General features: G+C 40.0%; 1 protein-coding gene across 3 annotated transcripts in view; it reads left to right on the top strand.

The window, feature by feature from the left end:
* The first annotated feature begins 11,032 nt into the window (after positions 1-11,032).
* The window catches only part of LOC148025377 (uncharacterized), a 58,717-nt gene continuing 41,947 nt past the window's right edge, over positions 11,033-27,802 (top strand). The window contains exons 1-5 of one of the 3 annotated variants that reach the window (XM_087692467.1): positions 11,033-11,209; positions 11,718-12,013; positions 12,114-12,333; positions 12,904-13,104; positions 13,183-13,253. In XM_087692467.1, coding sequence (XP_087548593.1) covers positions 11,736-12,013; positions 12,114-12,333; positions 12,904-13,104; positions 13,183-13,253 — 770 coding nt within the window. In that variant the 5' untranslated portion in view covers positions 11,033-11,209; positions 11,718-11,735. Of the gene's footprint in view, positions 11,241-11,717; positions 12,014-12,113; positions 12,334-12,903; positions 13,105-13,182; positions 13,254-27,802 lie in introns of all 3 variants that reach the window. The other 2 variants (XM_087692469.1, XM_087692466.1) reach the window with 2 other exon arrangements.

Genomic DNA, 27,802 nt, shown 5'->3' with positions numbered 1-27,802 from the left:
TTCCCAATAGACATGCTTCATTGCTTTCCTTACATCCATGCTAGTATAGGAAGTGTATCCACTTACAAGTGGCATATTTGGCGTTCTCATAAACCTTTGGAAGTTGCAGATTTGTGAAACTCTTCTGAAGGTAAGTATCTTTTAACAACATACCAACTTGTTTGCATACACAACATAGTCTTCTCTTTTTCACTATCTACCATAGTGTTAATGTGTTTTTCCATATGGATCATACTTCTTTTCTCATGTTCTTGCCACATGAGCCTTGCCGCAATGTGCTCTCTCGAGTTCTCATTGATCTACAATGTATTCTTTTGTAATGAGGTTGGACCATTGGGTTTCACAAATGAATTTGCCTTTTGAGCAAATGAATGCCACTTGCATCTCACCCTCTCTTTTCCATCAATACTAACAATATAACACACTCAAGGATGATGCATTTTCCAATGCTCAAGAAACACCTTGTGATACTTTTTCTTTCTGCGAGCATTCCTATCATCAATACTCATTGGCACATTTATAGCATATGAAGCATGCAGTCCAAGAGACTCCTCAAGGGTTTTTTGCTTTTTGGTCTTTTTCATGTGCTTCCATGAAGCCATAGCACATTGACAACATATAGAAACTTGTATTGATGTCTTATAAGCTAAATTTTTTTCTAAGCGTGACTTTAAAAGTCACTAGAAAATACATAAAGAAGGATAATAGACATACATCTAGTCAATTACTTGATAGCCATTTTTAATCTAATCCTACCCCAACTCCCAATTGTTGAGAAAGACTGAACTTGAGCAAGTTTAGCTATGGAGGTTGGAAGTCAAAGTCAATAAGCATGTTGATATGGACTAGACACGCTAACTATTACACAAGTGAATCAGGTCCCAAGATAGATTAGCTTGGACTTGTAAACACAATCTTGAGTAGACATGGACAAGACTAAAAGTACAAAGTACAATAGCATAGCATTTAAATGATTGTCAAGTACACTCTTTTATAGTTGCAAGATGGTACCACTTTTCTCCATTGTGCCAATGGGATAAAGGCAACTCTTTCTAGATTGAGTTGCATGTTCCTTGCTTGGCTATTCCATACAAGAGGCACATATGGGCGTGATCGTATATTTTTCAACACCTCTCCTCAATCACAACCATGAAAAACACTAAGTATACAAAAGGTTGTTAGGAGTAGAACCTTTCTAAGTGTGGGCATACCACAAACATGCAAGACATCTAGGGGTTGTTTTAAGGCCTCACTGTGTAGAGGTTGTGGTGCATAGGTTACATGAGGAGTATAAGGCTTATGATAAGAACATTAAGGCAAGTACACACAACGCTCTGAAAAATCTGGTCTAAATAGTGGGAATAGAAGGACTGATGAGACTTGTCATTCTGCTCTCGAGTGTCTTCTTCTTCTTTGACTGTTGCAAGGTAGGCTTTCTGTGATCTTTTTTTGGTATGGAAAAAATTTTCAATGTGCCCACTTCTTTTGCAGAAGTCACAGACAATGTCTTTCTTTCCTTTGTACTTGTTGTTAACATACCGCACATGTTCTTCTTTTGAAGTGCTTGCTTCCTCTTTATCTTTGAGTGTCTTGTCTTCCTCAAGGAGCGATGCTTTGATGTCTACTAGCTTTGAATTTGGCATATTAATTAGTGTGGTGGAAACATTACCAATTTCTAGAGGAAGACTCTTGAGCAAGACTCCAATGCATATGTCTTCTTCCATTTTTAAGTTAATCCCTGCAAGTTGAGTTAGCAGACTTTCCATATAAATGGGATGAGCTGCAAAGGATGTATTAGCCTTTATATCCAATCTGAAAAACTCAATCAAGAATCCATATTTTGAAGATTTAGATTGGGCACTAAACAATGTGTCTAACTATTCTCAAGTGGCAAAAGATGTATCATATGTGTCTACGTGGTGGATATAATTGTTATCAAGCTCAAGCTTGATGATTGCTTGGGCTTTGTTATCATTCTTTTGCCATACTACTCTCTACAATAGCAATATCTCTGGGTCTCTTCTCCTATCCACTAGTTATTGACTATAGACCTTTCTTCACGAGGATTAGTTTAATCCTTGTCAGTGAATCTTTGAAGCGACATGACGGTGAATCTTTGCCCATACTGGATGGCAGTGAAAGGGAAGTAGAGCCCAGAAGGAAGAAGCTTGGCGGTGAGAGCTATGGCAGATGGAGAGCAAGAGCGAGAGAGAGAGAGAGAGACTCGAAAGTGGGAACTCCAACAACCACAATGTGTGGCCGGGCCTTCCTTTATTCAAACTATCACTAAAAGAATAAAGAATAAGTGAATGTGATGGGCGCCTGCTACCTGCAGTGTGCAGTGGCAGGTATTGTCAGTGTAGTAGAGTGTAGTAATACATGGGCGGCTAGGCGGAGGCGCCTTTACCCCCAACAACCTCCCACTTAAAGGCAAATCTACCCCAGTGAGAGAGAAAAGAAAAGAAATGATAGTACAACATGTACACATGTACAACAGGATGAGGAAAAAGATATCATCTCATCCAACACGCATCAATCTCCTAAGGAAGGCAAAGCGCTTTGTAGTGAGGCTCTTCTGAGCAAGTCTGTAGGATTCTGCTCAGTTGAAATCTTGACAAGGTCAACATACCTGTCCTCAATGACCTCACAAATGAAGTGATACCTGACCTCAATATGTTTCGTCTTCGCATGGAAGACCGAATTCTTGGCCAACTAAATGGCACTCATAGAATCTGAATGCAGTGTAGGCATAGCATGTGTCATACCAAGGTCTGCAATCAAACGGCCTAACCATATAGCCTCCTTGCAAGCCTATCCGGCTGCAATATACTCGGCCTCTATAGTAGAAAGAGCCGTACACTTTTGCGCCTTGGACATCCAAGAGATAGCCCCTCCAGCATAAGGGAACATACAGCTAGAAGTGGACTTCCTACTATCTGCATGTCCTGCATAATCAGAGTCAGTGTACCCCATGACTCTTGTATCCTGGCTGCCATAGCAAATACACATATCTGCTATGCCCTTTAGGTACCTCATGATACCCTTCACAACATCCCAATGTTTCTTGCCAGGTGTAGCCATATAACATGCCACAATCCCATCTGCAAAAGCAATATATGGATGAGTGGCTATCATGGCATACATAAGACAGCCCACAGCAGATGCATAGGGAATCTTGGCCATCTTGGCCCTCTGCTCATCTGTCTGCGGACAATCGGCATGTGAAACCTTCACATGAGAAGGTAATGGACAACTAATAGGCTTAACATCCTAACTTTATGAATATACTCCCTCTGACAGATAGAGTAGTCCCTGAGATCTATCACGTGTAATGCGCATACCAAGTATATGAGAGGCATGTCCCAGATCTTTCATCTCAAAGCTCTTCTTGAGCCGAGTCTTAAGAGAATCTAGCTCCTCATGAGCTGTCCCTACTAAAAGCATGTCATCTACATAGAGTATCAAAATCAGTAAAGAACCGTCACATGCTTTCTTCCTGTATAAGCACAGATCCATAGCACTGCAGCTGTAGCCCTGTGTGATTGCATGAATGCATCAAACTTATGGTACGATTCCCTAGGTGCCTGCTTCAAGCCATATAGACTCTTCTTTAGCTTACACACTAGGTGTTCCCTGCCAAGGTCTGCAAAGCCCTTTGGCTCCCTTAGGCTGCTCCATGTAAATCTCATCATGCAAGTCCCTACGTAAAAAATCAGTCTTGACATCCATCTAGTACAAGTCCAGGTCAAGCTATGCAACCAAAGCCAAGACTAAGTGTAGGGTGGTCATATTGACCACATGAGAAAAGACTTCATCAAAGTCAACACCATGCTCCTGCTTGAACCCCTTAGCAACCAATCGAGCCTTGTATGCTGATTTGGGGTATCCAGGGGTACTTTTCACCTTGTACACCCACTTACATGGCAAAGCCTTCTTACCCTAAGGCAAGGAAACCAAATCCCAAGTTTGATTCTTATGCAATGAGTCAAGCTATGGCTGCATAGCCCTCTCCTAAGAGTGACAATCACCCCTTGGCATAGCCTCATCATAAGTGAGAGGCTCTCCTACATCTGTAACCAGTACACAATCCATAGAGGGTGCAAAACGGTTAGGAGGTCGTCTATCTCTAGTAGAACGCCTCAACACAGGCTCTGCAACCTGACCAACATACTGTCTAACATCAGCATGTCTAACATTTGGGCCATGAGCATTAGATAATGCTGCACGCTGTCTAGTTGGCCGTGGAGTGAGCTGTACGGGAGCAGGTGGCTCCTCCTGAAATATAATTTTGCGTACTTCAACCACTTTCTCAAGTTGCATATGCATTTTGTCCTCATGAAATATGACATTATGGCTGCGGATCACTTTTCGCGCTTACGAATCCCATAGATGGTAACCCATCTCTTCTGCATCTCCATAGCTAATGAAAATGCATTTGTTACTTTTAGGATCTAGCTTATTGTGTTTATCCTTGGGCACATGGCAGAATGCCTCACATCCAAAGACATGCAAATGATCATCAGAGGGGGGCTTGCCTGCCCATACCTCCTCTACAACTTGAAAGTCAATGCCACTGCTAGGTGACCTGTTAATGAGATGCACTATAGTAGTAAATGCCTCAGTCCAAAAGTGTTGTGGTAAGCCAGCCTGGCTAAGCATGCTACGGACCCTTTCCTGAATGGTCCTATTCATGCATTAAGCCATACCATTTTGGGGAGGGGTGTAAGGGGCAGTCAACTGACGCTTAATACCCCACTCATCACAAAACTGCTCAAAAGAACGTGATACATACTCACCCCCATTATCTGACCTTAGCCATTTTAGCCTTTTCCCAAAGTGGTTCTCTGCTAATGCAAGGCAATGCTGAAATGTGTCTAAGACATCGGATTTTCCCTTTATGGAATAAGCCCAAACCTTACGTGAGTAATCATCTATGAAAGTAACAAAATACTTTGCCCCATCGAGTGACTGACATGGCATGGGCTCATATACATTTGAGTGCACAAGAGCCAAGGGCTCACCCATGCGTTTCTTACCAGACTTTTTATGTGTATTTCTAGTCTACCTACCATACAAACAATGATCACAAGAATCAAAATGCGAAGAGTCAAAAGGCGGAAGATATTGCAAAGCACGTAGCATTTTCATTCCTTTAAGGGGCATATGTCCCAAACGAGCATGCCAGAGGGATACATGGGGGATAGAAACCATAGACAAAACATGATTCAATGTAGCTCCAGACACAAGTAAGGGATAGAGGCTGCCAGACTTGTCACCTCTTGCAAGCACAAGCCTGCCAGGAGTAATCTTCCATGCAGAGTCTCCAAAAGACACAAAATACCTTGCATTATCAAGCTGTCCAGCTGACATAAGGCTGTGAGTCAACGCAAGTACATGACGTACATCATGCAAAACAAAAGAATCGCCAAAAGAAAACTGCAGCCTAACATCTCTAATGTCCATAATGTCAAGAGACTTGTCATCACCGAGATGCACAGAACCGGAGATGGCACGATAGGTATGAAACTAATCTCTACAGGGTGTCACATGAAATGATACACGCGAATTCAAAAGCCAGCACTGTGCATACATAAAATGTGTCTTAGAAGCCTGTAAGGCATTACATGAAGAAGCTACAAGTATGTAATCCTCATCTGAATCAATGGCCTACATGACATTAACCTCTTCTATCTTTACACTAGACTTTGTAGGTACAATACTGCGCTCAAAAGACTTTTCCTGCACTTTCTCTTTTCCCTTTTCCTTGCGCTTATCATCGCGCATCTTATGGCATTGCGGCCTAATATATCCTGCCTTTCCACAATAATGACATGTGAGATCAGACTTCCATCCACGGACTTTGACATGGACTTCTAAGAGTCCTTGCCCTTATGATCATTATCATGTATGCCATGTCTGACACCTCTAACGATCAATGCATGTGAAGAGCGGGAAGCATAATTATTTCTCTTGTTGATTTCCTCACTCAATAAAGCACTGTCAACATCTTTGATTTTCAGCCCATCAAGTTGTTCGTGCATATGGCAGTATGGAAGACATCCCATGATTCAGGCAAGGTGCCAAGCAGAATCAATGGGTGCAAGTTGTCTTTGAACTCAATACCCTATGACAATAGATTCTTCATGATAGCATGAAACTGGCTGAAATGAGATGATAGGGATGTCCCCTCCTTCATGAGAAGGTCTATTAATTGGTTCAGCCAATACATTTGTGACATAGGACTCTGCTGCGCATAAAGCTCCTGAATCTTCTCCCATAAGTTCCATGCACTCTGATTCTCATCTTCAATAACATTATGATGGGCTTCTTCGGAGAGTGACAAGATAATGGTAGACTTGCATAACTCATCGACTTCCATCCAATCATCATCCATATCCTCGGGTTTAACACCCTTGAAACGCAAGGGTTTAATCTGCAACTTCTGCACCAAAATCTGCCATATCTGGGACTTCCAATACCCATAGTTGGTACCATCCAACTTGGCAATGTTAAAGAGAGATGTGTCTTTCAGATGACCAGCTATACTGTCCCAAATCAAAGAAAAAATTGCAAGTTGCTGTAATTTGCAGAAAATGCACTAAAACCATTGCTAAAACTGGCTAAAAGAGTGGATATCACCAAGAAAGCCACCTGTCCACAAAATATGACCAAGACAACATCAAACAATAAGCATTATCCTCATACAAGTGCTCAAAATCAGCAAATTTCAACTTGCTGGAATAAATGACAGAAGTATGTAAAACTATCCCAAAGTAAAGCAATCATTGATACATATGTTACTACAACTGCCAGGTAGCAAGATATATCCAACAGTGAGTGTCAAGGGGCAAGAAGGTACCAAGAAATGTCAAACCAATAATTTGTCAGGCAAGAGACATCTCATAGGTCTAGAAGTCATGCATGTAATGGGTCTCGGGGTAAGAGAAGAGACCAAGCACAAGCACAATTGATAGAGCAAGAAGCTCAATGCATAACTATCCAAGACGCATACAAAACTGACAAACCTATGGCAAAGATAGGTGCCTGCCCCAATAGGTGTATCAAATCAGCCCACTACAGACTAACTGCTGACATAAAGCTCTCAAGAGAGCAAATGTATGTAACTGTCCCACAAGCTCAAGCTCAAGTGTAAGTAAAACTCTGTGTATATCCTAATATGCCAAGAGGCTCCCATTGGAAGTAAAGTCAGATGCAAATAGAGCAAGCAATGCTCAAATACATCGAGCACATAGCATCAGACATTCCAAATTCTAGTAGGGTACATCCGAAGCATAAGTCCCAAGCTATCTTAGATCCGTAAAGCATAAGCCTGAAAGCAATCAAATAGCATGTAACTGACAACCAAATGTAATGCTTAGTAGGTCCAAAATGCTCAAATACACCCAAAGATGAAGCTCCAAGTGACTGTTAAGCATGGGCAAACCAAGTGGCATCCATATCTGACCAAAGCATAAATGCAAGAAGCCTAAATGTCAAGCAGTGACAATAGGCATAAACCGGTCCAAAGCATGCCAACTCAATCTTAATGCCAGTGAATGATGACCAAGACGAAGCCTAATCCAAGCTTAAAAGCATTCTGGAACCAAAAAGAAGCATTTGACAATCTCCAAATACATCGGTATGATCATTCAAATCTCCAGTAAGTACCATGTATCTAATAACCAATGCATACACCAAGTAAATGAGCTTCAGCCCACTGTATTACATCAGTATATTCATTGTCAAATGAAGCTCAATTGGTGCCTAAATCTGCTCCAAATCAGTCCCAAGGCATAGAGATAGCATTCCATAACATCCGGGCATCACCGAGCATTAAATGGGCAAATGCCAAGAAGCATCAAACATTAAATGTCAAGTGTTGCCCTATTTTTGACAGTCGTGGGATTGTGTATACAGCAATGGCTAAAGGTAGAAGCACTCGTATTGATTGTTGGGAGCCAAGATCCAATGCTGGGGAGTTCGAAGATGATCGGGAAGGTTGCAAACAATGCCGGGAAGCCGGGAAAGGAGTTGGAAATGCCAGGAGGGGATCAGCCCAGCCCCCTAAAAATGCACCGCATTTTGCGCTAGCTGCTCCTGGGGGCTGGGGGGTCTTTAGCAGTGCTAGTGAGCACTTGGCAATGATTAGGGGGCTCCGATGCAGCCCTGCAATGTGCCAAATGAAGGCCGGAAGATCAGGGAGGAGGCGGGAGATCATAACATACCTGCAAATGAAGGTGCCATGGCTGCCATTGAAGCTCAAGTTCCGAGCTGAAGAGAATGCCGGGAAAGCTCCAATGCCTTTGCTCTGATACTAGTTGAAAGGGAAGTAGAGCCCAAGAGGAAGAAGCTTGGCGGTGAGAGCTATGGCGGATGGAGAGCTCCAAGAGAGAGAGAGAGACTCAAAAGTGGGAACTCCAACAACCACAATGTGTGGCCGGGCCTTCATTTATTCAAACTATCACTAAAAGAATAAAGAATAAGTGACTGTGATGGGCGCCCGCCACCTGCAGTGTGCAGTGGTGGGTACTATCAATGTAGTAATACACGGGCGGCTAGGCAGAGGTGGCTTTACCCCCAACATGCAGGAGTAGCAACAAATCTTTGGAATTTGATCAGCACAAAAGTTGAACCTAACTATGTTGAGAGACACAAGTGGAAGTAGTGTAAAAAGACACTATGCTTTGATGTTTGAAGTTGAATCTTCCCCTCCTTGTTGATTTGGTGCATAAATCTTGTTGGAAACTGAGTTCAGGCTTAGATCAGAGTAGTAGACACTTGAGTGAGCTGAGAGGAGTGAGAAAATGAAGTGAAATATGAGGTTCAATGAAAGTGGCTATGGTGGATTCTAGGGTCTTTGGGATAGAGGTTTGATATTTTGATTACAATAGCTCACAGACATAACTAGACCATGAAATACTCAATGGGAGGAAGACTCGTGTAGTGGACTTCAAAAGCCCTATCTTCATAGGATGAATTGCAGCTTATTGTCCATGCAACATCGATCGTACGACCACAAAGAATGCAGAGATGGACAATGAGGAGAAAAAAAACACATTGTTGGAGTGGACGTAGCTTAATGTCGGGTGCTAGAAGTAGTGGAAGAAGTCTCCAAAGGGGATTACGTATAGATATGACATGTACAGAGAGATCTAGAAGCTCCAACAGAGCAGGGTGTTGGTTGACTACAACAGTAAAGAGAGGTAGAGTGAAAATGGCGTGAGAGATGAAGTCATCTTATGTAGTTGAGCTAACTAGAGGTTGTGAGGAGTGGAGGAGTAGTGAGCTAAGTTGAACCATGCTCACCATGGCTTTGATAACATGTTGAGAAACACCGATCTTGAGTAAGGTTAACTATGGAGGTTGGAAGTCAAAGACAAGAAGCATGTTTATATGGACAAGACACACTAACTATTGCTCAAGTGAATTAGGTTCCGAGATAAATTAGCTTGGATTCATAAACACAATCTTGAGTAGACATGGACAAGACTAAAAATACAAAGTACAATAGCATAACATTCAAATGATTATCAAGTACATTCTTTTATAGTTGCAGGATGGTACCACTTTTCTCCACTGTGCCTATGGGATTGAGGCAACTCTTCCTGGATTGAGCTGCATGTTCCTTGCCTAGCTGTTCCATACAAAGAGGCACATATGGTGTGATTGCATATTTCTCAACACCAATGTCTTGACTCCTCAAGCAAACTTCAAGAATACTTGACTCTCAAAAACTACGAAATATATCAAATCAAAATGTCAAAACTTAAGATAGTGTAACCAATTTCATGTTTTATATAAATAAGTAGAATAAATATTGTACAATTAAGGTTGTAGGTTGAATTACTTGCTCAAGACTCGAGAGTATCCAAGATTTTTAGCCCAATGAATAGGTTGACTCGCCTAATGAAAACCTACAAAATATAATTTTCCAATTAGAGCTATTACTTTAGGCAAAGTTCAATTGTCAATACCAAATGGCAAATGCCCAAGATGCTCCAAAGTTTAAATATACCAAGTTTGGCCAATGTCATGCCATGATGCCACATAAGTTGTAATGATTAGCTGAATAATGAGACTCTTAAGTCTCGACTCCCTAGTCTTGAAGTTCAAATTCTCAAGCTCCAACTTGGCGGGCCAATGCCAAATGGCAATGCATCGCTATGGCCAATGACTACAATCATTATACTGCTTATTACTACTATTACCTACACACTTCAAGCTTCTATTATTGGACTCTCGAGATCAGTGTGACATTGGACTTTAGACTTTAGTCTTCAACAAAACCATAGCATTCATGAATCATTGCTTCACAACATACCAATTATGTTCACATAACAGAGACTTTCTTGCGCAATGGTGAGTGCTGTGCTTGGCAACTTCTCCTGACTCCTAAGTCATCAATCTTGAGTTCTATTGGCAATCCAGTGTTCACTGGAAAGGGTAGCAATGGTGGCAGAGTTTAGAGTCAATGTACAATTGTGACCGTGTAGACACTAGTCTTGACTCTTTAGCCCTAATTCCTAAAGTTTCTAAAATTTCAAATCCCCACAAAAAGGATAACATAAAAGTTAAAACTAAAGTCCTTTTGAATGTCACCTACCTAAAAAGTAAAGAGTCAAGACTAAAGCTCAGGCCCTAAAGGTAAATCAATATCTATGTAAACATACCCTTAAAATAACTATCGGTTTTGGACATGCATTTGTCTCAATTGCCAATCTAGTAACATTTTTCAAAGAATTTTGCACTTCCACAAAGATTGGAAAATTTAGAGCTTGTCATTCCCATGAAAACTTGGATATTTGGTTGCGAGTCATAGGATAAGTCCAAGGCCCTTGGATGGGTGGGCGGCCATCAAATCCTACCACTGCAGTGATAGGACAAGTCAAGCCCATGCCATTAGATGCCCTTGCGTACCATAGTGGTGCGGATGAGGGTCATGTGCTAAGGCCATCCACCTTTTAGCTCATTTCCAAGAAGAGGGAGGCTCTTGTCGTGACCTAGTGACTCTCGAGTGTCTTGCCATTTGGGTGGGGGCCGTGGGACCTCAAACAAAGGGAGAGTTCCTATTAAAGGCCATACCCTTCAAATTTCATTCCGGAAACTTGGGAAGTTGAGAGAGAGAGAGAGAGAGAGGCAATTTCGGGGCTCTCGAGTCTCTTCCTCTCTCTTCTCTTCTGTTGCGTATTGACGGGGAAAGCTTCTCTTGGTGAGCATCAGAAGATTCAGCTCGATACGTGGTACACACACAGATTGTTTTTCTGATGATGTATATTGGATTTCTGTTCTTTCTTTATGTGAGAGAGAGAGAGAGAGAGAGAGAGAGAGAGAGAGAGAGAGAGAGAGAGAGAGAGAGAGATGTTCCTTCTCTGCGGTCCAATTTGCTCTGTAGGACGGCTTGTCTAAGGGCTTTTCCGCTTGCATTTTTATGTGGATACATTTCCAGTGCTACATAACATATCTCAAACGTTTGTGCTAAAACGATGCTTATCAAGACTATTACGAATGATGTACTATCTGTTTATATGCTTTATGGCTTTACTTTGCCAAAATGATGATGCTTATCAAAACTTTTTTAAGAATGATGTAATCACTCTCTACATGCTGTATGTCTTTACTTTGCTTCAACACCCATTGTCGACTCTGCCAACCATTCATCCGTTGGATGCATCAATTTGGTTTCAAGTAGTACAACCTGATGTTTTTAACATTAACAGGCGGAGAACAATTAACTTATGCTTGCTAAACTCGCACATCCGGGCTGCTATCAGATATTGGTTTGCCATACAAAACCAAAGACATCACATTTATCCAAACTTAACCTGCAATTGACTTCAAATAGCTCTGCTCCATATTCAATTCAGTTTGGTAGGCCTTTCCCAAGTTTCAAGAGGTCATATAAGATGGGCTCTTTGCCAGAGGTATCAGAAACTATCGAATACCCTGCTTTCAAAAGAGATGAATCTGTGTTTGATGATTATCATGGAGTACTCATCGCTGATCCTTACCGCTGGTATGTGATTCTAAAAAGAGCTGAGGATCTTGTAGCATCTTATTTGTTGTACTATTGGATCGATCTTGTTTAGGAGTGACATTGGTGTCCGCGTTTCCAGGTTGGAAGATGCAGGGACAGAAGATGTGAAGGATTATATTGAGAAGCAGAGATCATTGACTAACACTGTGTTAAACACTTGTGATTTGAGGGCCAAGCTGAAGGATCGGATCACAGAGCTATTTGACTATCCAAAATATGATTGCCCTTTCAAAAGAGGGAACAAATACTTCTACTTCTACAACACAGGATTGCAAGCTCAAAGCGTGCTGTACATGCAGGTTCGCTTACATGACCATTTACCCATTATTCAGGAAGGTGAATGTAAGTACAGCAGTATAGACACCTCCAGGCTTGCAACTGAACCTCTAGGGATAAACCAAATTAAAGTTCCAAACATTTAAAATTCTATTCAGGCTACAAGGAACCACGTGTTTGTATTGTGGCAATTAAAACTGTTTGATCTGGAACTAATTCATACTGCAAGTTTTTTTGGCAAATTTCAAGCTTTTCACACGCATTCATAATTTGGATCTGGATTCTGGGTAATTGGCACTTATCCCTTTATCAAGTCAATATTAAAGATAAAAGAGATTGATTTCCAATCATTTTTAAAGCTAAGTTCCTAGTATTTTTCTCTCACCAAGGTCTGTGTTTTGTGTGTGTGCATGCCTGCACGTGCGCCTGTGTGTGTCATATTTTGTCTTAATATCTTTCTATTTGATGGCTTGAACTTGAACCTTCAAATACCCATGCACGTAAACATTTAAGTGTGTGTCTTTCGTAAGCTTGGTTCTTTCTCATGTTTTCTGCCTTCTTCACTTATAGCTTCAAATTTTATCTTGATCCAGGACGACTTAAAAGGAGAGGCCCAAGTGCTTTTGGATCCAAACAAGCTTAGTGATGATGGCACTGTAGCACTATCAACCTCATCATTTAGTGAGAATGGGGCATACTTGGCTGTTGGCCTCAGCTCTAGTGGTAGTGATTGGGTCAACATCAAAGTAATGCAAGTAGCAGATAAGACTTGGGAATCGGATTCATTATCTTGGGTTAGTCTCAATAAGAATATCATTTAATGCAATGTCTTGTCAAATGATAAAACCAGGCTGAGTTATTTGACTTTTCAGGTGAAATTTTCCTCCATTGCATGGACGCATGACCATAAAGGTTTTTTTTATAGCCGCTATCCTGCACCTAAGTAAGTGGCTTTTTGATTTTCAGTTAATTTTCTTGTTGCAACATTCAATAAACATTTTTCTTTGTTACTGCAACCATATGTGGTGCTGGCATATTCAACACTTATTGTTGTCTAATGTAAAAGTGAGGTGAAGCTATCATAGGTGAGGTGTGGGTGGATTACTGCCACTTTTGATGTATATAATATCGTTGTTGAGTTCCTTTTCAGCTTTTGCATGAGCCATGAGCCATTTCTCTTGTAACATATTATGTAATCGACAAACTTTTTAGAATATCTGAAATGTTGCATTTGCTGTTTACAAATTCTTTAGAAGCTTCTGAGTGATTGTGGTTGAATGTGTTAGTTTGATTTGGAACTTCTCTTCTCAAGTTATGTCAGTTGCAGCATGTAGACGATGATTTTGCAAGTATTGTGTGTCATTTTGACTAGTTTTTAGTAGGTCTTATACTTAGATGAAGATAGGTCCATGCGCTACTGCATGATCACTCAGTGTTTGTATTTGAGGCTCTCAACAAAATTGTGATGCTTGCCATGTCAGCAACATACATTTAGCACTCATATTGGTGCTTGGCTTATATGGATCCATTATGTGGGGTCACTTTCAAGTTGCAACATTTAGATAATGATTTAGCAAGTCTTGTGTGCCATTTTCACTAGTTTTTAGTTAGTCTTAGACAAAGATAGGTCCACATGCTATAGCATGATTGCCCAACGTTCATATTTAACAATTGTGGTAAGCTCTTTCCTTATCTCATGTCTGTATGTGTTCATCATGCATGCATTTGAGGCTCTCAACAACAACATTGCAATGTTTGCCATGTTAGCAGCATACATTTAGCTCTCATCTTGATGCTTGGCTTACATGGATCCATTTTGTGGGGTTACTTTCTTGAAGTTTGTGTGGCAAAAGAACTACTCCTACTAAGGATCTATCAGAAGTGGATGCAGCGATGGAAGCATAAATATGTGCTAAAATAAACTGCTGAACACAAGACAAAAGAGAAAGGAAAGAGGGAACACTGAAGAGCACAATACAGAGGAGAACTCAGATGTATGCTGGGGAAATGGAATCCATACATCCAACACGAGATAGTTGCATACAATAGTGAGTCATTGGCTGTGGGCACCGGCATTGGCTCCTCTCCCCAGTTGAAGATCCACAAGTGTGATGGTGAGTGACCGAGTGATTGAGGAGGAAGAGCTTGAATAAATAGGACAAAAGTATATCCTCAATATGATTAGGTCAACCAGCAATAAATGCTAAATGTGACCAAAGCGAAGACAATTAAAAATGGCTATAATAAGTTAAATAATGCCTAGCCCTAAAGCATGCACAGCTCACACATGAGTTGACATATCTGCTAACACCCTTTCTTAGATCATGGGTGATCTGATACAAATACAATGATACAATGATAACGAATCATAAACCATACAACATAGAACCACCAAGTAGAACCATGGATACCCAAGTAGTGGGTGAGCAAGCCACCACCAAGGTGCCTCGGAGGAAATCTGATGTTGATGTCAATTGTACTAGCACCTGCAAATAGAGAAGATCGTAGCATATCTCTATGTTTGTCCTAATGTCTCTTAGTAGTATACATGAATAGCTTGTTGAAGATGCCTTTGGAACATACTTAACCATGGACTCCCCGCCTTTGGCTAGATTGCCAAAGTGTCCCTGCATGTGGACTCATGACTAGGAACCAATCTTAGATAGCTCATCATGAACCTGGATGTCAATCCTAGCTCGAGGAATTAAATCTACTAGATTTTAATCGATGTGTCAAGGAAGTCTCTCTTTGAATCATGTGTATCTGTATAGATGTATTGATCAGATGCGGCTGCTGCATTTGTCCACCCTCTCACACTCCCTCTCTGGCACTGGAGAGTTGTGAGGGATACCATCATCACCATCACTAGTAAGCAGCAGAGAAAGGGGTCATCAATCCCTTCTCGCGAGTCGAAGAAGCTGATCCTTTCTGCACCTTGGCCTGTGCTTTGGCCTGTGCTTTGGCTTCTTCTCCTTTTGCTTCCTGGAAGCCACTAACTCTTTGCAGTCCTTTTGTAAATGACCTTTCTTCCCATAGTGGGAATAATGGGGATTCTTCTTTGAGCCCCTCTTTGAAGTTGTAAAAGCCTCATTAGAACCGCCAAAAGATGATGAAAGCCACTCCTATAATTGCAAAGACGCCTCATGCTCAACTAGTATCGAGATCATATGTGTAAAACTGATAGGAGTGGATGATGTCTGCGCCCTCAAAGCATTCGCCACTCCATCAAACACCCGAGGGAGTTTGGAGAGTACAAGTCCAATAAGATGAGCCTCTGGAAGGGTAGACTGTATTTGCTGAAGCTGGTCTTGGATTGGGGTCACATGAAGTAGAAAAGACTGGACAGTATCTTTGGCATCCAATGTAATTTGCTGGAGTTGTTCGTAAAGAGTGATTGCTCTCATGGGGGAAGGTGTTGTGTACAATAGCTGCAACTTCGACCATACTTCAAAAGATGTCTTGCAGGAGGGAACCACCGGGAGGACTTCTTTAGAAATACATCGAAGCAAGGCCAAATAGGCACGGCCGAATAGGCCGAATAGACACAACCATCATTCGAATCCGTTATAAGTACGGCTTTCTCATGGTTGTCTTCATCAAAATCATTTGATGTCAAAGTAGGATGCTTAGGACGAGGAATAGCTCCATAGACGACGTGCCATAATTGCTTTTGCACAAACCAAGCTTTTATCACAGCACTCCATGTGAGATAGTCAGGTCCATGTAACTTATCATCAATGGATGTGCATAGAGGAGCCATCTGTAGAGGATAAGAAGATAAGGAGAGAAAGGAAGGTATTTGGAGAGGAAACAAAGTCAAGCCACAAGCACAGACTGCAAAAAATGAGAGTTCACATGCAGTATTCACTAAAATCTGACCAAACCAAGAAGAATTCTGCTGCAAAAAGTCAAAAAATCAGCCAGAAATTGCTGGAAATAGCAAGAATTGCCTGATAAGCAGTCACCCAGCCAGGAGGAGGTGCAGAAACACCAAAACGCAGGTTGGATCAGACACACAGGTAGTAGAGGTGCTGACGTAGGCTGTATGGATGTAGGCTGTATGGATGCTAATGTCATAAAAAATGCAAGTAAACAGGGTGCTTGGTTGGAACAACAGTCGCTTGATTAGTAATGGTCAAAACAGTTCTGAAATCTGCAAAGAAAACACAACAAGAGCACAGAATCTGAAATCTGATACCATGTTAGAAGTGGATGCAACAATGGAATCATAAATATGTGCTGAAATAAACTGTTGAACACAAGAACAAAGAGAAAGGAAAGAAGGAACATTGAAGAGATGGGAACTTAGACGTATGCTAGGGAAATTGAATCCATATATCGAACACAAAATAGTTGTATACAACAGTGAGTCACTGGATGTGGGCAATGGCACTGGCTCCTCTCCCCAATAGAAGATCCACAAGTGTGATGGTGAGTGACTGATTGACTGAGGAGGAAGAGCCTGAATAAATAGGACAAAAATATGTCCTTAATATGATCAGGTCGGCCAGCATTTAATACTGGTTAGCTAGTAATAAATGCTAAACGTGACCGAAATGAAGACCATAAAAAATGCCTAAAATAATCTACATAATGCCTAGACCTAAAGCATGCACAGACTCACACATGAGCTAACATATTTGCTAATAAGATCTAGATTGATTTTTGAATGTGCTACTTTTTTGCACTAGCTTGCCTTTTCTCTTTGTTTGATCAATGGAAGTTTCTATGAAAACAATCAGTGGTAGCTCCAACAAAGAAGCCAATCACTAGCTCTATAAAGCCAAAGACTCAAACTAGTGGTTATCTACAAGCTATCGAGAATCCACAATTGCTATAGACCTTGATTATTCCTAGTCTTGCAATTGAAAACAAGGGAGATACCTAGACCCCAACAGTGGATTGAGAACAATAGTAGCCTCAAATTACTGCAAACCTTGCAAGGATGGTAGGAGCCAAAGAAACCAAGAATAAGGAAAACAGAGACCTTCAATTGGCAAGTCTCTAAAGATAAAAGATAACCATGTAAATAAGGTAAGTCGAATCTTTGGTTAGATAAAAACCCAATTATCATAAAATGTATCTTCTTAGCATAATTGAAGATTTGGCTTAGAAGATATGTGTCATATGGGAGGATTAGGAACATATCCTTAGTAGATGCAAGCCTATAGTAGAGGAGCTTATAAAGAACCTTCTTGAACCAATAGTTAGGAAGATGCACATCATCATGTCCTATCAAATTAGCATACCCAAACCATAAAGGAGATTTAGGAGGAAAAGATAAATCTGATATCACATTTTGGCAAAAGTGGTACATATTCGAGGCCTCTATAGAATGTATAGGTATTAGGAAGTCAAGTGATGACTAATGCTGAGCAATGAAGAGCCATAAAAACTAGTAATTACGACCTTGTGTAGATAGCACTTGCATCTCTTATAGTGTTCATGGTAGTGCACAACTCTTCCCTAACTCTAGAACTACTGAATGCTGTAAACAAATTTTAGATCTCCTCTAGCGAGATGGTAAAATGGTTTTGTTCTGATTTTTGATTGGTCAAAATAACGAAAGACGTGTTAGATGGCTACACGGAAGAAAGAAAAGATATAATGGGGATAATTGGAGTTGCTCAAATTTTCTTTCTAACCCAGATGATTGTATTCCTTAGCAAGGTATGAAGATGCCCTTAAAATACTATCTACAAATACAAAAACTCCTCTTCCTAGAGCTGTTTATAAAGACAAGTCGATGTGATCAAAAGGAGAACAATGTGAACCTGGGCTATATAGCGTTGGTACTTGCTGAAAGAGTCAAGATGTTAGGGAAGTTGCTTTGTTATTGATGTGGAATGTGTAGGTACGGTTCGCTAGATAAGGTGGCTTTAGCTACATGTGGCCTCCCAATAATAGCTAGGTCTCCATTATATGATGCTCGTAGCTCAATATTGTCCTTGAGATGAGATGTTGCCAAACTCTAGCATTTTGTGTATATCATGAGTTTTTGAAAAGTAAGAAGAATTTCTTATTGCAAGGTCTTTCAAAGTCATTTGAAGGAGATTGTGGCAAAGGTGTCCTTAACTTGGCACGTATCTTACTGGAAGGTTTGAAGAGCTTTAAAATGTTAACATTTTGTGTATTAGTTCTCTCCTAGTTTTGAGCTCCATTAGAGTTTGGCGGAGATAGAGGAGCTTTAACAATGTTCTCAGGTGTGCATTTGTCATGCCTATGTGGGACAATGTTAAAATAGTGGTGCTAGAGACATGTATACTTAGCAATGAGTAATGCTAGAGGCATATGCTAAAGGCGGATTTACTATCCCATAAACAAAGTGAGGAAGAGAGACCTATCCAAAAAGCTATAAAACGATGTACTTGGCTCTTGAATCAAAGCAAGCAATGAAGTGAAGGTATCATGTTTGTGCATCTCTATTTTTTAATCCTCCATAGCTTCTCTTCATATCTAGTTGCAATCCATGTTTTCTTACGTTACATGGTATCGAAGCTTCCTTTGTTGAGGTTGTGAGATTGAAGACTTGCAAAGGATGTGGACGTTTTTGGAGCACTTGAAGGGACTATCCTTCTAGAGAAGCATCAAGGTACATCTCTTCATCATTTATTATTGTATATGTTTTGATTGAATTGAAGGGTTGCCATTTTAGAAAAGGGTTTTGTAGCCATTGAAAGGTTGGTTTCAATCTCAAGTAGTTGGTATTCTAGGTTACTTGTACTTCTAGCAAGGTATTTAGTTGTTTAAGAAGCACTTGCCAAGCTTCAGTTTATGAGGTTGCTTATGCCTGAAGCATAAGGATTGCTCGGGCAGGGGGCAGCTTGTATGAGAAGTTGAGGGCTTTCTTGGCTAGGAAGTTGGGGGACTCGAGTTAGAAATAAAAGAGAGGAGAGATTGGAGATTCCTATGTGGTTCAGCTTTGAAGCTTTTTAAGATTTGATCGTTTGGTGTCGAAAGAGACTCTTGACGAGGTCGAATTGAACTGACATACACTCTCAGCTTTATCGGATTCGATGCAGCTGAAAAGAGATGCTGCTTACACATGCTTGTGAAGATTTCATTATTTCCTTCATAAAGCCTTAACCAAGGCTTAAAAGGCTTAATAGGAAAGCCCTTTTCACACCACTTAAGTTTAAAGGGATTTATGCTCTTTTTGTTCACTTTGCAACTCCTAAACCAGTTTAATCTTAACAACTTTATAAAAAATTAGATTATTATAAATTTGGATCCACATTGTTGATTTAATTTAAAACCATTTGTAAAAAGCTTGTATCCACACTTGCATAAAAGTTGAATTGGTCATTTAAAAGGCAAAATGGGCCGTTTTTATGTGGCCATCTTCATCATTGGAAAAAAGTTAAAAATTTCTTGTAAATTTTTTAAAATTTTTCATCTTTGTAATGGAGTTAGACATTGTTGTGGGAAGTAACTTGGTAAGACCTCTTGTTAATGGGGACGTGAAATTTTAAAATGCTTTAATCTTGCTGATAACATTTGATTAGGTTATTAATCAAATGTGCAAGGTTGTTTAGCACATGTGATGCACATGTCACTTATTTCATGGTAATAGGCCAAGGATCCCAAAGATGTAGTGGGTGCCAAAGGCAAAAGTTGTAATAAGTTATGTTTGACAAGTACCAGGTGGTATTTGGTGTCTGATTTGGGCCTAGTCCAATTTATTGGTCACTAATGCTAGTGGTGACACTAGAGACTAGGCATTAATTAATTAATTAATGCCGGTCTAAGGGCTAATAATTGCTTGGGATGCTTGGAAGACAAATTGGCCTAGCCAATTTAATTTTTGGCTGGTGGAATTAATGTTTTGGAGCAGTAAAATAATTAAACTTTGAAATTTCTCTCTCTACAACATTGTCTCTCATCCCCTAGCCATCTTTCAAGTTATCTTAGCATTTTCTAGGAGTTTGAGCCATCAGAAGAAGAGATTTTAGTTAATTTTTGATGTAAACTGTAATTTATAGCAGAAATTAGGTTTTTGAATGTCGTCTCGGGATGCATTCTCAGAACTGAGAGCCTAGGACTTGAATTCCAGTAGCTGAAATTGAGGAATTTCAAGGAGATTCAAAAGGTCGGCCAACCAATATAAGATTTGGGGTTGAATTTGTCTTTCAAAGAGCGGGGTGAATGCCAATTCTAAAGCAAACCAAAAGGCAAATTGGTTTGGAGGCTTGTTGTTTAGTTTTGACAACAAGAGGTACTTGAATTAATGCAAGAGATTAGAGGATCCTAGTTGTACTTCTTCCATTTGCAATATAAGATAAAAAAACATTGCAAGGAGCGTAAATTTTGGGGCCAATAGGATATTCAATGTCCAAGATTAAAGTGGTAAAGTGTGCATCTTCAATTTATGTGAATTTAATGCTTGCTGTAATTAGTGCTTAACCAGGTTATTTACCACCCTAATTGAGGAGGAAGGTTGGTTTCATGGTTTCATCGCTAGGATACCATTAATTCCCTCGAATCAGTGGGCCTGAGGCACTTGTTTGAAGGTCAAGAGCTTTGCTCTAGTGTTGAAATTGTATTCAACTGAGCATTATAACAAGAACCTCTTCTGATAGTGAGATGGGATCACGCAAGGATAATGTTGCATATTTGTTGAGTTGGAATTGCAACAATGTGCATCAGTTCGGGATCGATTCATAATTAGTTGGGCATGAGCTTTTACCTTAGTTTTGAGATCAAATTCTATTCAGTTTCAGCTCAGTTTTTGATCAGTTTGAGAACTGTTTATGGCCACTTTTTGGGTTAGTTTTGCATGAGCTAGTCATTGTGAGATGTATGCTGACGAGTATGGTTGTTACTGCGGCTCTAAAACTATACTTTTGCATCAGTTCGGGATCGGTTCATGATTAGTTGGGCATAAGCTTTTACCTTAGTTTTGAGATCAAATTCTATTCAATTTCAGCTCAGTTTTTGATTAGTTTGAGAACTGTTTATGGTCACTTTTTGGGTCAGTTTTGCATCAGTCTTTGGATTGATTGCTGGTCAATTTTTGCAATCAATTTGTGATCGGTTTGGGGTCACATTTATAGTAGTTTCTGATTAGTTCTCAGATCAGCAAATGATTAGTTTTTGATCAGATTATACTCAGTTTTCAATGGTTTACTGCTGGTTCCATGGACAATAGCATGTTAGTAAATGCCATTGATAGTTTCAGCCATGGTTATATTGAGAATATGGTTTACTATTGTTGTGAAGTCAGAACTATTGAGAAACACGAGTTTATGGTCAGATTATGCTCAGTTTTCAATGGTTTACAACTGGTTCCATAGACAACAGCATGTTAGTAAATGCCATTGATAGTTTTAGCCATGGTTTATGTTGAGAATATGGTTTACTATTGTTGTGAAGTCAGAACTGATGAGAAACATGAGTTATGGATGCATCCAATGGGTTTCTAGCAACAGTTGTGGACTAATTTTCAGTTTTATGTTATGTATATGCTAGCTGGAAATTTTTAGTAGGTTTGGGGCATATGGCATGGTTGAACAACAGTGGCCAATGTTGTGATGTTGATGCCTTTTCTTTGGCACAATGCAATACAATGGAGGACGATTGCAGGGGTTTCAAGGGGGAGGTTTGTCACGGGATGTAAAATTTTAAGATGCTTCAATCTTATTGATAACATTTGATTAAGTTATTAATCAAATGTGTAGGGTTGCTTAGCACATGTGATGCACATGGCAATTATTTCATGGTAACAAGCCAAGGACCCTAAGAATGCAGTGGGTGCCAAAGGCAAAAGTTGCAATTAGTTATGTCTGGTAGGTATTAGGTGGTACCTGGTGTTAGATTTGGGCCTAGTCTAATTTATTGGCCACTAATGTCAATGAGGACATTAGAGACTAGGCATTCATTATTTAATTAATGCGGGTCTAAGGGCCAAAAATTGCTCAGGGATACTTGGAAGATAAATTGGGTAAGCCAATTTTATTATCAGCTTGTGGAAATAAATTTTTGGAGTGCTAGGATAATTATTAAATTAATTTTCAAAATTAATATTTGAAAATGGTGAAAAAAGGGATTAGAAGACTGATACTTAGCAAAACTTGCCCATGCAAGGGAAAAAACGTTTTTGGGGGTTGGTGGAAGTTTATTCGAGCCATTGTGTGAGAGAAGAAGGCTGTTAGAGAGTAAGGAGAGGTTGTTGATGTGATTTGCAACCACTAGGGATCAGTCCTGTAGTATGTGACAGAAGTTTAGAGCCCTTCAGGAGTAGGTGACAGTAGCCCAGGGTCCTTTTGGTGCACATGACAGCATACAGAAGGGAGCAACAATAGTTTTTCTCAACATTTCTTGTGATCAAACTTTAAAATTTCTCCCTCTACAACATTTTATCTCGTCTCCCAACCATCTCTCAAGTTATCTCAGCATTTTCTAGCAGTTTGAGCCATTAGAGTAAAAGATTTTAGTCAATCTTTGTTGTAAACCCTAATTTACAGCAAAAATCAGGGTTTTGATACTCGCCTCGCGATGTGTGCTTAGAATTGAGAGCTTAGGATTTGAATTCTAGTAGTTGAAATTAAGGAATTTCAAGGAAATTCAAGAGATTAGCTAGCGAATATCAGATTTGGGGTTGAATTTGTCTTTCAAGGAGGAGGGTGAAGGCCAATTCTCAACTAAACCAAGGGGCAAATTTTTTTGGAGGCTTTTTGGTTAGTTTTGATAGCAAGAGGCACTTGGATTAGTAGAGGAGATTAGAGGATCTCAGTTGTACTCCTTACATTTACAATATAAGATAAAGAAATACGGCAAGGGGTGCCAATTTTGGGGCCAATCGGGTGTCCAGTGTCAAAGATTAAAGTAGTAAATTGTGTATTTTCAGTTTACTTGAATTTTATGCTTGATAATTAGTTCTTAATCAAGTTATTTACCACCCTATCTGAAAAGAAAGGTTGGTTTCATCTCTCCATATTTTAATGCATAAAATCTAATGCCAAATTTGATGTAAAATTGATAAACGTAATGTCTTATGAAGCCAATGAGCTATATCAAAAGACAATGTATTATTTCAAAAGAAAATGTATGCCATGAAGCTATCGAGCCAAAAAGCATTATGCCTAAAGGAAAGAATATTTGTTTTGGCTTTTCAGGGACAAATGCAGAAGAAAATCCTCAACTAAGTAAAGATGAAGAACATGAAGAATAAAAAGTGCAAGAAGACTAAATGAGGTTTATCAAAGAAGATCAAGAAAATGAAAAATGAAGTCGAAGCCAGAGCCAATGTAAACAACCAGAGTTAGGAGACCAAGATCAACAAAACAAGAAGACAATCAAGACCAAGGAGTCAAAAATCAATAAGCTAGACGAAACAAAATCAAATTCCAACAAAGTGTAAAAGGCTATGACAAATCCATAACTATAATGTCTACCATGGGCATTAGTAATGTAGTTAAGGGGAATATATGACATAATCAAGAGCTAGAGGCCTAATTAGCATCTAAGGAGGGTATTGAGGAAAATGTAAAAACCCATATCGTTAGGCGAAGCTTTCTAGAAGGTGAGCTAACACCAAGGAGAGTGTGTTAAAAAAGTGGTGCTATGGATATGTAAAGGCCCGGTTTAACCTCCGTGTATAGTACACGCACATTATTTAGATGTACATATGAATGCACCCTTATGTGCCCTAAGTATAAATACATTTTATTCTTTGTGTACCAGTACATTGTTGATATACTCATATCACATTGTACTTTCACTCTGCTCATGACTGCTACACACAACGGACCTGTCGCCTATTGGTCGGGCGACTAGCACCTATAGATTGTCGTATAATCTGTCTATAACCCACTCAAAGTTGAGAGCCTGTGACTCCTGCTCAACTAACTTCCTTTTGCCTCAAGGTTTGATCTCGAGAAGCGTGCACTCTTTACTTTGATACCAATTGTTGGATCTCAACTGGATGCAGCAAAAGTTCGAGCGGAGTGAGTGTGAGAGTGTGACGGCTGGTCTCATAGGCCAACTTGGCCTTTTGTAGACATTAATATAACTTTCTTCTTCTTCTTCTCTCTCTCTCTCTCTCTCTCTGTGTGCATGAATCAAAAAGCAAAGGTAGATTTTGTAGAGGATGTGGATGTCACATTCTCTCTTTGATCTCTCTTTCTCTTTTGTTCTCTTTGATCTCTTTGATCTCTGTGTCTCTAATTGCACACACTCTCTCTCCCTCTCCCTCTCTCTCTCTCTCTCTCTCTCTCTAAGGGCCTATAGGCTTGACTTGTAGAAGTGTTGATTAAATATACAAAGGTAGAGGGTTGAGAAGGGTATGTTGCTGAAGCTCTATTTAGGCGAGGATACATGGGATATGAAAGACATTGGAGATTAAGAGATAAGGACTCAAGATATGTTTCTACCCTCTTCATTCACCATGCCTCCAACTTCTTTCCTAGGTATGGTACCAATTGACAATAGCACCAAGCAATGCTAAAGGCTTTATCGTCTTCTTATTGATCATGGGTGCAAGCATGATGTATTGATGAGGCAAAGCATCAAACATCTCCAACTAGTGATTGGTGCGAGTGGATAGAGGCGATCGACCACGTCGCGTGACTGACGCAACAAGCCGACAAGTTGACCTCCCCCCCTTTCAATTTTCTGGTCAGAAAATTTTCTTTAATTTTTCTCATTATTTTCCCCTAATGGGAGTTCATGCGCGTGAAAGCACAGTTATCAATTCTATCCAACTTTGAGCTTGCAATTTGGGGCTTTTCCCATGTGGTGGCTGGTTCATGTACAAACAGTAGAGACTTATTTCTGGTTGAGGAAGAACAGCAGGGTGTTTGCTGGTTGAGCTTGTGCTTTTGAATTTCAGGGGTACTTACTCTTGTGTTCGTGATAAAATGGTTGCAACTTCTTCCAGTTCAGATATCAAGAGTTTGATGGAAATCAAACGGTTTGATGGTCATGGCTTTGACCTTTGGAAAGACTGCATACAGGGCATTTTGTTCCTAAAGGATTGTGAGGATGCTTTGTAGGAAGATGAACCTGTGGGCCAGAGTAAACAAAAAGGCTGTGGCCCACATTAAGATGGGTGTCATTGATGACCTCTTGACATACATTAAGGGTTTAGATACAGGTTATGCAATATGGGAGAAGTTGAAAACTACCTATGAGATCACCACAGGTGTTAATCAGGTGCATTTAATGTGTAAGTTGGTGAATATGCGACTAGATGAGTCAAAGCTTGTAGTTGAGCACTTGAGTGCATTTACAGGGATTTTAAATCAGCTTAAAGATGCAAATTTGGACTTTGATGATAAGTTGAGGGCGATCTTTTTGATCATGATACTGGGTGACTCTTGGGAGACCTTGGTGGTTTCACTCAACAATAACCCCAATCTTTCATATGATGGGATGAGGGGTTTTATCTTGAATGAAGAAATTAGATGTATATCTAGTGGAGAAGGCAGCAACTCACCTTATAATGTAAGAGGCAGAGCTAAAAAGAAAAATGCAAATGCAAGATAGAGAAATAGCAAGAGCAAAGGAAAAGAAAGAAGTGACATTACTTGCTATCACTGTGGTCGGAAGGGCCACAGGAAACTTGATTGCAGGTATTACAAGAAGAAACAAGAGAGAAAGAAGATTTAGGAGATAAAAGGAAGGATAAGATAGATGCATTTGAGGCAACCAAAGACAAGGAAAAGGCCAATGTGGTCTCTAGTGTGGTCATAGAGGAGCTTTCAGATACAGAGGCTGATGTATTATGTGTAGTTGATTATGATGCCCTTGTATGTCACATGCAAGATATGTAGATAACGAAGGTTGATGTGATTGGTGCACTTTTGTCAGTTGATGATGGTGTCACTCAGACTTGGATTGTAGATTCTAGTGCCTCTTTCCATGTAACTCCTTGCTTGGAGTATTTGTATTTTGCCATGTTCAATGCAGGCAGTTATGGAAAGGTGTATCTTAGAAATAACCATGCTTGCAGCATTGATGGGATTGGTATTGTACACTTGTCTTTAGACAATGGGCAAGAGCTTATGTTGAAAGATGTCAGATATGTGCTTGGCATTAAAAAGAGTTTACTATTTGTTGGTTAGCTTGACTTGCATGGTTACACTACATTGTTTGGTGGTGGTTTGTGGAAAGTGAAAAAGGGTTCCATGCTAATTGCAAAAGGAACCAAGAAGGGCACTTTATATTGTTTGCACTCCTGAAATGGTTGGGTGGTGCTGCATATTTTATCTCCTTTATTGATGATTGTTCCAAAAAGATTTGGGTATACATGTTGAAAAAGAAAAGTGAAGTGTTTACTGTTTTTAAAACTTTTCATGCATTTGTGATCACTCAGATAGGTAGAACGCTAAAATGCTTGAGAATTGATAATGGGGGTGAGTTCACATCGACTGAATTCAAGTCCTTTTGTGATTTGCATGGAATTAAGAGGGAGCTTACATTCCCTTACAGCCTTCTTCAAATGGGGTGGTTGAAAGATATAATAGAACTTTATGTGAAAGAGTGCGGTGCATGCTGTCCATTGCTAATCTCCCTCATGAATTTTGGGGAGAGGCACTCAAAACCATGGTTCACATTTGCAACCACTCTCCAAAGAGGTCCTTAAATAATGGCATCATTGAGGAGTTTTGGTGTGGCAAATCGGCCTCATATGACCATTTACACATATTTGGCTATGATGCTTTTGTGCATGTTAGGGATGAGCCGAGGAACAAACTTGATCCAAAATCCACCAAAGGCATTTTCATGGGCTATGGTGATGAGGGTGAATTTGGCTACAGAGTGTGGTTACCTCAGTTCAAGAAAATTATTCGTAGCCATAACGTTGTGTTTAATGAGGTAGAATTGCTGAAAGGTACTTTAGCCTCAAATGAAGATATGAAAAAGGTCAAATTTCAGAGTTTGCAGCCACCTATTACTTCAGAAAATGAGCCTCATGGTGTTGTACCACAGGCTGAAACTGATGATCAGCTGGTTATTTTTGAGCCAGATGATGATGGACAGCAAATAGGAGCACAAGGAGGTCATGGACAGCGAGATAGACTTGCTGATTATGAAAATGCAGGTGCTGGTAATGAAAATGAAGGTGCTGTACAGCATGAACATCATGTTGAAAATGGCTTACAACAGCCAATAAATGTTGAAAATAATATATTTCCAGATGTAGATCCAATTCTTGAAAATGTTGATCATTGGATATGCAGGTCGACACGCGTAAGTAGACAACCACATAGGTTTGACCCTTCCCTGCATCATGTGATGCTTACAGACGAGGGTAAGCCTCTTACATACAAAGAGGCCAAGTCATGTGAGTTCAGCACAGTAAGTGGAAGCTAGCTGTGCAGGAAGAGATTAAATCTCTATATGCAAATGATACTTGGAATCTCGTGTCATTTACCCAAAGGAAGGAAGCCTCTTCCAAACAAATGGGTTTACAAAGTAAGGACCATAGAGACAAGGAACGCCCGTTTCGGCACATAGGAATGGATTAACTCGTTTCGAGAGGTTTGAGCC

Source organism: Lygodium microphyllum, chromosome 14, assembly GCF_053477565.2.
Source record: "Lygodium microphyllum isolate KBCC chromosome 14, Lygodium_microphyllum_v1.1.10, whole genome shotgun sequence".
Classification (NCBI taxonomy): Eukaryota; Viridiplantae; Streptophyta; class Polypodiopsida; order Schizaeales; family Lygodiaceae; genus Lygodium; species Lygodium microphyllum.
The sequence above is the reverse complement of the archived record's forward strand: the minus strand, read 5'-3'. Positions and strand labels throughout refer to the sequence as shown.